This window comes from Chinchilla lanigera, unplaced genomic scaffold, assembly GCF_000276665.1.
Source record: "Chinchilla lanigera isolate Chin_1 unplaced genomic scaffold, ChiLan1.0 scaffold00014, whole genome shotgun sequence".
Lineage (NCBI taxonomy): Eukaryota > Metazoa > Chordata > Mammalia > Rodentia > Chinchillidae > Chinchilla > Chinchilla lanigera.
In genome coordinates, this window is record NW_004955415.1 from 16,371,017 (window position 1) to 16,381,985 (window position 10,969).

At 40.1% G+C, this 10,969-nt stretch overlaps 2 protein-coding genes across 3 annotated transcripts in view; one reads left to right on the plus strand and one right to left on the minus strand.

Moving 5' to 3' along the window:
- The window catches only part of Mcm8 (minichromosome maintenance complex component 8), a gene marked incomplete in the record, with an annotated part of 34,451 nt that extends 25,545 nt beyond the window's left edge, over positions 1-8,906 (plus strand). The window contains 5 exon segments of the mRNA XM_013512261.1: positions 1,833-2,052; positions 2,468-2,677; positions 3,495-3,571; positions 6,765-6,954; positions 7,913-8,906. Of these exon segments, the coding sequence (XP_013367715.1) occupies positions 1,833-2,052; positions 2,468-2,677; positions 3,495-3,571; positions 6,765-6,954; positions 7,913-8,005 (790 nt within the window).
- Trmt6 (tRNA methyltransferase 6) overlaps positions 1-10,969 on the minus strand; it is a 56,347-nt gene that overhangs the window by 37,251 nt on the left and 8,127 nt on the right. The window lies entirely within an intron of this gene.

Below are 10,969 nucleotides of genomic sequence, written 5' to 3' on the forward strand. Positions count from 1 at the left end.
GGAGTGGGGAAAGAAATTCTCATATACACAGTTTAGCACTTTGAAGGAGCACCTGATATGTTTGTCACAGTGTTTTAAATATATATCCCATTTGCTCAGCCATTCTGTTTCTGGGAATCCTTAAAGAAATAGTTGAACAAGTGCATAAAGATAGGTTTGTAGGGTGGATACCGTAGCATTATCGCTGCCCAAATCAGAAATCACTTAAGAAGGCCGCGTAGTGGAAAGCAGCAGTTGTGAGGATGAAACTGGCTTCATGGGTACTGGTGAAGAGGCCTGTCTGCACTTCCCTATTTTTTTTTTTTTTTAATTTTTTCCAGTACTGGGAATCGAACTCACGACCTTGTACTTGCCAGGCAGGCACTGTGCCGCTGAACTAAATCCCCAGCCCCTTGCACTTCCCTATTAACTGAGATCATGTTACAGACTTACATTCCCACTCTTTCCAAAAACAGCCTTCATACCTTAAATATGAGCTTTCTCTTAGTTTTACAGATGTTAAACAAAATGTATGGAAAGAGGAAAATAGATTTAAGTGATGCAAAAGTGAGGAAAAGACAAAAGGGTGCCTCATATGAAAAATTAAAACTTTAAGTCTGGTGTGGAAAATAATCCCCCCTGCCCCCAGTATAGGTGTTTGAACTCCAGCCCTGGTGCATGCTAGGCAAGTGCTCTACTACGGAGCTACATCCATTCCTCCTCCCCATCCCCAACCTCCTTTTTCAGTTTTGAAACGAGGTCTTGCTAAGCTGTCCAGGCTGGCAACCCTCCTGCCTCAGCCTTCTGAGGAGCTAGGATTACAGATGTGTGCCACCCATGTGTGGACTTTTTTTTTTTTGAGACAGGATCTTGGTATGTTTCCCAGGCTAATCTTGAACTTGTGGGCTCAGGTTACCTTCCTGCCTCAGGCTCCCAATGGCTGTGACTATAAGGAGTGCATCACTGTACATGGCTAGTTTCTTAATGTTTTAATAATTTATACACTTAAAATACAAATATAGTCTTTTTAATACATTACAAAATACACAATTTCACTTGAAATTTGGAGTATTTCTGTACCATGACCACCAAAAATGTCAACCTATTAGTTTTCCTCTAGTAAAATAACAAAGTGCTATATTTTAAAGATCAGAAGGGGAAGAAGAGGTAAAAAGATGTGTTATGTGTATGTACCAACTCACCATGATGAATGTAATCATTATGTACTACATATATGTATCAATAAAAATTTTTTATAAAGAAAGATCCTAGTGAACAGAAATCCTGGGGACTTGGATTTTGGTTTTTAGTGGTATCAAAAACCTGCTTTGATGCCTTGGTCAGATTCTTTACTCACTCTAAATGGGCTACAGAGATTCAGTTTTGATGAGGCAGAAGACACAAAAGCTTAAGAACTTCTTGATTAGATAAGTTCTGACTCAACATGTAGCTGAGTTAGCAATAATGAGCACGGAGAAGTCAGTGGTTTTGATGGTAGGAGAACAGGCCCTGTCCTTAACCTGCCAGTGGTAAGTGCTTATAAATCTTGTGCACAGGTTGAAGGGTTCGGAGTAGCTGGATGTAGTAAATCCAGAAGGCTGTTTGCTTCTTTCTTTAAGCTAAAACTTCCTTTTTTTTTTTTTTCTTTAACAAAAGACAAAAGGGTGCCTCATATGAAAAATTAAAACTTTAAGTCTGGTGTGGAAAATAATCCCCCCCACCCCCAGTGTAGGTGTTTGAACTCCAGCCCTGGTGCATACTATTCCTTGAATAGTAAACAAGGAAGTAAGTAGTTCTCTACATTTTCTGGTAGTTTTGATCCTACTGTTTCTTCTTTTTTTCATGCTTCCTAGAATGGGGAGTGCCCTCCTCTCTAGGTTCGACTTGGTGTTTATCCTGTTAGACACCCCAAATGAGCAGCATGATCACCTACTCTCCGAACACGTGATTGCAATAAGAGCCGGAAAGCAGAGAGCTGTTAGTAGTGCCACAGTAGGCCGGGTGAATAGTCAAGATTCAAATATATCTGTACTTGAAGAGGTTTCTGAGAAACCATTATCAGAAAGACTAAAGGTACACGTGCTTATTCGCGATCATTCAGTTTGGTTCTGCTTGAGTGTGGAAGCTCAGTGTGATGCAGCTGGGTGTGGTGTAGCGGTAGCAGTAGAACAGCAAGCACAAGGCCCTGGGCTCCGTCCCCAGCACCACCATTCAACTAAAAAACAAAAGCCAAAAAGGTTCTGTGTGTGACTTACTATAGAGCAGTGGTGTGTAGACTTTCATACCAAAACTTTTTCTAGTATTGTGATACTAGAGTTTATATAAACTTAATTGAAATCATTTAATTCACCTAGAATGACAGCTACAGTATAGTGTTTGATTTACTTGGAGATATGTTAGATTTTATATTTATCTAATTAAGTATTTTAAGAGGAAGATTTTATATGCTACTTATCTGATAACCTTGGGCCTTTCTATCTGCCTTTAGGTGGTTCCTGGAGAAACAATAGACCCAATTCCCCATCAGCTATTGAGGAAGTACATTGGCTATGCCCGACAGTATGTCCACCCCAGGCTCTCAGCAGAAGCTGCTCAGGTTCTTCAAGATTTTTACCTGGAGCTCCGCAAACAGAGCCAGAGGTTAAATAGCTCACCAATCACCACCAGGCAGCTGGAGTCTTTGATTCGTCTAACAGAGGTTTATTTTCACATTCAGGCTTTTTTTGGCTTAAAGAAGTGGGATAGGATGTAGTGTGAGTTCTCTTTTGCTCGATTTCCTGTGCAATTGACTCAGGTTTTCTTCCTCCTGAGAAACACTAGAAATTGGTGTATAAAAGTTTATAAAAAAAATTTGGCCATATCTGTAATATGTCCAAGTATATCGTTTCAGACACAGGGTCTGTTGCTTACTGTGCAACTTTTATATTCTTTCAATGACAGGAGATTCCTGGAGTATCTTAAACGTGACTATTTAACTAGGATCTGGGATTCCAAGATGAGTAGAGGAGAACTTGGAATATGCCAAATATCTTGAGTATTTGATTTGATTACACAGTGGGTCTGTACAAGGATAGTGCCTACTTGCTAAGAGCAATCACATCCTTTCACATTATGGAATGCTAAGAGATCTTTGGTAGCTAAGGTCAGCAGAGTCAGATACTTGGGCTTTTTGCTCCTAAAATCTGATTAACTCTTAGTGTTTTAACAAACTAGCTAGGTATGATTTCCTTAAAGTAAAAGGCAAGGAAAAGCCAAGTGTATTTCATAGTCAAATCTCCTGAGATGAACCCTCTCAGAAAAAGATGTCAATAGGTAAAAGCAAGTTTTAGGCACCTTTTAAGTGAGTTACTTACACACTTAAATTTTCTAATTTTTAAAAATTCTGGTTTTTAGTGTTATAGCTTCCTTCCCACAAAAGTCAGTTTTTATATAAATGCATAAATAAACGTAGACCATAACTGCTCAAACAGTGGGGAATGTATTTATTATCTTAAAGTGATTATTTTCTTTCAAAGGCCCGAGCAAGGATGGAATTGAGAGAGGAAGCAACCAAAGAAGATGCTGAGGATATAGTGGAAATTATGAAGTACAGGTAAAATTAAAGTGTATGACAAACATGTACTAATAAAAATTTTTTTAAAAATAAAATTTTAAGTGAAACAGCAATTATCTTCTGGCCTCAAGTTATACTTTTAACTAGGCCAACCAAAATTACTTTCATGTAGCCCATTGGATTGTTTATTTTTCTTTGAACGAACTTTTTGGTTTAAAATATTTCTGGCTGGAGAACTCTTATATATTGAGTTTTTTTTTTTTTTTAAGAAAATTTTTTGAACGCATAATACATTCATACAGTTCTAAAATCAATTCAGAAATATATATTTATGAAGGCTTATTCTTGTGTGCTGTTTACTGCCCGCCCTTCCTGTCCACACACCCATTATTTCCCTGTAAATAGCATATTATTTATACTGGTCTCTGCCATTTCGAAACTCAACAACGTATCCAGAGGTCTTTCCTTATTAAGACATAGAGACTAGCCTTTTTTATAGCTGCCTAGTATTCCGTTGTGTAGATACACCAGAGTTTCTTTAATCAGTCCCCTATTGCTAGACACATGAGTATTTTGTGTTCTTGCTATTAGGAACAGTGGTACAACCAGTAATGTTCTATAAAAGATAGTTCACATTTACACAGGTTGTATACCTGTGTGATAAATTCTCAGAAGCATCAATATTGCTAGGTACAAGGGTAAATACATTGGGGTTTTGATAAATAGTGCTAAATTATGTCCTTTGCATTTTACATCATTTGATAGGTCGTGATTTTTAGATGGTAAAATATAAAGCATATATATCTACCTTAGACATAGAATTTTTTTATCAGTAAAAACGCAGCTAAAAAAATTGTTTTGAGTAGGTTCATTCAATTTATATGGCTCGAAATGCAGAAGTTCAAAAAGTATGTGGCAGAAAAAATTTCCCCCTATCTTGTTTAATAGCTACCAGTTCTTAATTCTCCCGCTCTAGTGGCAGCAAATACTGGTATTACCAGTTTTTGTGTGACTTTCAAAGACATATTCTTCTTCCTCCTTTACAGACAGATGGTAGCACCCTGTACACTTCCATTGCTTTTTTTATTTACAGTGTGTATTGGAGATCATCCCGTATGACTGCCCGAAGGCTTCCTCCTCACAACTGCATCATAATTTAGGAAACTCCTGCCCCCTTGTGGTACTGGGGATTGAATTTAGAGCCTTTGCACTCAGCTATGTTCCCAGCCCTTTATATTTTCATTTTTAATTTTGAGACAGGGCCTCACTAAGTCACTAGGTTGCCCAGGCTGGACTAAAACTTGCAGTCCTCCTGTCTCAGCCTCCCAGAGTGCTGGGATTACAAATGTGCACCACCATGCCTGGTTTAGAAATCAGCTTTTAAAAAATATTCTTTTATAGAAATCAAAATATAAATGTTAGGAATTTATTTTTCCAAGGCCAAAAATATATTAAAGATGAAGTGTTAGGACCTTGGTGTTAGGACCAAGTATAGCAGCTTTGCCCAGTTGTTCCTCTTTGGGAATAAAAGTCATGTATAATGGCCAGAAGGGCCAGGGTCTCAGAGTCCAGCCTGAGGCAGCCACATTTAGCCACCCTTGGAAATTACTGTCTCTTCTATTACAAGAAAGGGACCTAAACATTTTACATACCTTTATTCAAATCTGAGGCAATATAGCATGCATTAAAACCCCAGATATCCTACTCCCTGCTTAGGTAACTTTTGGCAGGTCACTTAACCGTACAAAGATTTTTGTGTCTTCATCTGTAAAACAGGGATAAGAATAGTCTCTAAATCACCAGCATGGTGGTGCATGCCTAAAATCCCAGCATTCTGGGAGGCGGAGGCAAGAAAATCACAAGTTTGAGCCCAGCCTGAGCAATTCAGTGACTCAGGGAGACTCTGTCTCAACATAAAAAAATTTTTTTAAAGTGCTGGGGATATAGTTCAGTGTGAAGGCCCTGGGTTCAATCACCAATACTGCCAAGAAAAAAAAAAAACCCTAAATTATTGGACTGCTGGGAGGATTAAATGGGATACCCTAGCTGAGGATAGTGGCACACATCTGTAATTCCAGCATTCTGGAAGGCCAAGACAGGAGGATGTCCAGTTTAAGCCCAGCCTGCACAATGTAGCAGCTTAGCGAGACCCTGTCTAAAAAGATAAAAGTAAAAAGGGCTGGGCATGCAGCTCAGTGCAAAGGGCCCCATACTGCAAAAAAAAGCGGGGGATAACCTATTATAAATAAGTATAAATAAGATTCCCTCCCTTTTTTTGGTAGTGGGGATTGAACCCAGAGCCTTTGAGAAATGTCCCAACCCCCTGCTTATGAGAAAGAAGCACAAGTTGATTACTCATAAAAGCCTTGAGTATATTATATTTCCGGGAGGAAAATCCATTTTACTGTTCTATCATTCATTACAGGCTTTTTTGAATGACTCACTCCTATTTGTGTACTTTGTTCTCTTTAATTGAGGCTCTTATCTATTCAGAGAACAAAGGGAAGCTTTACTGTTAGCAATCTTTTAAGACTGTTCCTTTAAGCTCCTTAAGGTGGAGATTGTGCATGTTTTATTCTATAGTGACAAGGCACGGTCTAGCTGGTGACTGTTATATATTTGATTAATTAATTCCTGATTAAATAACATTTTGCCTATTAATTTGGCTGTGAGAGTATATAAGCAGGGAGTAAGCAACACAGCAAATTAGAGAGACTGCTTAATTCTGTCCCTAACCGGTTTTTCAGACTCCCAGCTAGAACTCCCCAGTGAGGTGTATTTCTTTCTTGGTGATGTTAATAAGAAAGTAGGGCAGAACTGAAGATGATCTCTAACCATCAATACTATAGTTAGCATAAGCCATATTCTTTCCTAGAGTGTTTAAACTTCTGTGCCTGGTGCTACATTGGGAAATAGGAACACATCTTTATCCAGGGAAGACTAAATTTGTTGTACTTAGAATTTAGTTTTTTTCATGAATGCTGTAACTGTCTTTTAATATTTTCTCTTCAAATTCAGAGTTTCTTAAGTAACTGTCTGAAATATCTTTATTCCCCTTTTGTCCATACCATAGTAAATTTCACAGTGGCCCCTCCCTAAACGTGTTTGAAAACATGTTTGAGTATTTGCCCAGTGAGCCTCATAGCTACTTCTAAGTTTTTCTTCTCGTAACCCGGAAGTACAGGACAAACATACTCATGGGGTAATGTTTATTTCTCCTCTCTTTAATTAGCATGCTGGGAACTTATTCTGATGAATTTGGGAACTTAGATTTTGAGCGGTCCCAGCACGGTTCTGGAATGAGCAACAGGTCATCTGCAAAAAGATTTATTTCTGCTCTCAACAGTATTGCTGAAAGAACTTACAATAATTTATTTCAATTTCGTCAACTTCGGCAGATTGCCAAAGAGCTAAACATTCAGGTATGATAGCGTAAATGCTGAATAAATCTTCTTTGGTAATAATTTCAAGAATCTTTATAAGTGTGGCCAGGCATGGTGGTGCATGCCTGTAATCCCAGGACTCAGGAAGCTGAGACAGGAGGATTGCTGTGAGTTCAAGACCAGCCTGGGCTATAAAGTGAGTTCAAGGCCAGCCTGCACTGCATAGTGAAACTGTCTCAAAAAGACAAAAAAAAAGGGCTGGGGATATAGGTCAGTGGCATAAGCACCTGCCTGGCAAGCACAAGGTCCTGAGTTTGATTTCCGGCACCAAAAAAAAAAAAAAGAATCTATAAATGTATACTAGAACAAAAACATTTTCTATTTACTTAGGATTCATACCTACGTCCTCTCAAAGACTTCAGCATCTGGACAGCTAGAAGGAAGTACTGTAGCAAGACTCAGCCTCTATACTTTCCTGACAGCCCCTGGGAATGAATCATACTAACATCTTGAGCCTCAGTTTCCTTGTCCATTAATAGACGTGATTCTACCTGCTCTTCCTACTTCAGGGTTCTAGCAAAAACTGGTACAATAGCACTCTAAACATGTAAAACAGGGGCTGGAGATTTAGCTCAGCGGCAAAGTGCCTGCCTGGCAAGCACAAGGTCGTGAGTTCGGTTCCTGGTACCGGAGAAAAAAACCAAAAAAAAAAACATGTAAAACAGTGTATATGGAAAAACCACTCAATTTCCAAAGCTAGTGTCATTTTTGTTTTTAAACTAAGCTACAACAAATATGAAATTCTCTACATATTGGCGTTTTTATTTGGGCATTATTAAATCCAAAGCTCAAATTTAGGCAGTTTGTTTCATAAGAAGTACAAATAATTACACTTGCCTATGACAGCCGATAATTGTGTATTATTGTCTGAGTAATGTTAAAAGTCTTATTTTGACATCTTAGTTACTGGGCTAACTCTTTTGATGTTTTCTTCTAGGTTGCTGATTTTGAAAACTTCATTGGTTCACTAAATGACCAGGGATACCTCTTAAAAAAGGGCCCAAACATTTACCAGCTTCAAACTATGTAAAAGGACTTTATCACGTCATCCTAAGGCATCTCAATAGTGGACACTATGCCAAAGAAAGTTCCTTGAAAAATGTTCCAAAAGTACTGAAATAGGAAAAAGTGTTAGATTTGGTCAACTAATTTAAAAATTAAAATGTCTTTTGTTGTTAATGTTTTATTACTTCTCCCAACGGCTAAAAATAACTTTCTTTATTTTATCTAAATGACGTAAATTATTTATAGTTACAGTTTTGACCTGTCTTATTTATATGACTATTTCATAGTTCTGCATATCAAGTGTTCATCAGGGTAAGTATTCAGATAACATGTAAACAAATGGAGTATGTCTGTGTTCCAGTAAAACTTTTCAACATGAAAATTTGAATTTCCTAAAATATTCACAGAAGAGTATACAATATTTGTATTGGTTTAACCGTATAATCATTATGGGCAATATGTCTGATTTGGCCCCCAGTCTACAGTTTGCAAACAACAGAAACTAAGTGGGAAGAGTTGTTTTTGGAGATATTCGGGTTAGCTGACAGGACGAGATTCCAGGAGCAGTTGTAACACCATGCTTTAGAACGGGGTGCAGAGGCAGCTGGTAACCCCCTCTTGCCACACCGTGCCCCAGAGGAAAGTGCTCCAGCCTCGGTGCCACCACCAGTGCCACTCCTGTAGCAGGAACCACGGAAAGCCACCACAAAGAATGCCCTACCCACGCAAAGAGAACGGCGGAAGGATTCTGCTTTGGCCTCTTGAAGTGCTGAGTTCAAGTGAGAAGTCTTTTCCAGAAACATCTGAAAGAGGCCAAGGTTCTGTGCCCCTTTGCTGGGGTGCTAGGAGTTTTCCCAGTTCTGCTTTGGGAAGGCAGGACCAATAAAGCCAGAAGTGCCCATGTTTTCTGAAAGGGTTCAAACAAACTGGGCTCCCAGCCAAACTATCATATGGAGCCAATACTTTGTCATGTAAGATATATATATCATTCAGGCATATATGCCATCTCATTCAGGCAGTATGAACCATTCTTGGAAAATGTATAATGGGAAAAAAAACTGGCAATTGAGTACACTGCATATTCAATCAAAGTAAAAGTATTGGCCTTTTATTGAATATTTAATCAATAGAAAGGCCAAAACTAAAATGTAGTATTATTGCCACAGAACGCAATGTATATATTAAAACGTAATTCGAAAGACACATTTGATCTTAGCCAAAAGGCCAAGAAGTGATCTAAAGGTAGATGATAATACAAATATTATGTCTTTTTTTATGTTTATTTTTTAAATGCTAGGGCAGGGTTAAAAGTATTTAAAACTGATGGGTTTATTAACAAAATTAGCATATTTTACAAATCAGTACTTAGATAATATCAACCAAATAACAGTTGTAGACCTGAAAGAGGAAATACAGGAAGAGTTCATCATTGTTCAAAGAGGAGATAAGGAGCTTTGAGACCTTTATCTAAAATTCAAAGGTTAAGGCCACTATATAATGTTGGGGGGGCTAATTAGAGGAAATTGCTCTATGTTTTCTTAGATCATGTGTTTGTCTACTTTGCTTGTCACAGGAATACAGCTTTTAAGGTAGCGGGGACCATTACAACCCTCCAGCCACAGACCCCGACATTGATGTTTCACTTCCTACTCAAGAAACAGCCTCCTCCCTTGCCAGCTTCCCACCACTCCAGGGATAAAGGCTCAGGCCTAGGTTCCCCCATTCCTTCTGCCCATGCCCCCTTGCCAAGATTATCCAAAATAATGTCTGTGTAAGAATTACAGATGTCTGGTTATAATGACTGTTGAAAAACAAAATAACCCTTCTTACATCGCTAGTAAAAAAACATTTTTTTTTTAGTTTTTCTTTCAATATGAGTATTTCAGGAGCCTGGAATGGTGGCGCACGCCTGTAGTCCCAGCACTTGGGAGGCTGAGGCAGGAGGATTTTTGGAAGTTCGAGACCAGCCTAGGCTCCAATGTGAGCTCAAGGCCAGCCTGAACCGCATAGTGAGACCGTGTCTCAAAAAGAACAACAAAAAAGTATTTCAATATATGCATAAGTTCAAGATAGTAGATTAAAATGCCCACATCTACAGTTATACCCAATTTCAGCCTTTAGGCTGGACCTTAAGGAGGGTGTTGTAGACTGGGCCGCAGGCGGTGAGGGAGAGGAGGCAGGAACCATTGCTACTCGGTTTGAGGAGGCTGAAGTGGTAGGGCACTGGCTGCATCTACTACGTGGTTCAATACACAGGACCACCCCCCCAAAATTTTTTTTTCAGTTTTATACAGGAGTTGTAATATTAGTTTATCCACAATATAATGTATTAATAATGCATACATAATAATGAACTGATTCGTGTCTACTTAGAATACGCAAGTTTCCTACTCTACGCATGTTTCCTTACCCAGAATCCTAAAGGTAAACTGGAGCCCGAAGAGGTGGGAGGACTGACTCGCCTGACGCGCTAGGACGGGCTGTGCCTGTGTAGAGTGCGCTCTTCCCAGGTAAACAGCTCGCGCTACTACTGACATTCTCTGTTATTTTTAACATTCTTCATGCAGTGCTCAAAAGGCGTGAGAGGAGCAGAGCACTAGTCCCCTTCACCCCTACATCACATACTGGACTCACTTTTTACACCTGGCCCACGGCCCTCGGCACCCCTGGTCGCAGGCGGGTGCTGGCAACTGGGCTCGAGGTTTCAGGCCGGGGCTGGCGGCCTCTTGCCCCCTCGGCCCCGGCTTTTGCAGCCCCGGCAGCCCCCGAGCGGGCTGGCTGTCCCTGTCCCTTGTCCTTCCAGTCCTCCGGAGAGTGCTCGGGCCGCAGGTACTCGGAGCAGAGCCTCGCGCTGCCGCCCGGGGGCGCCGCTGAGCCGGCAGCGCGGCGTCGCAAAAGCGTCGCGAAGCCGGCCTTTCTTGGCGGCCCGGGCCACCTGTATAAGCGGAGCGTGCGGGCGCGCGCAGGCGGCATGGAGGCAGCGGCGGCC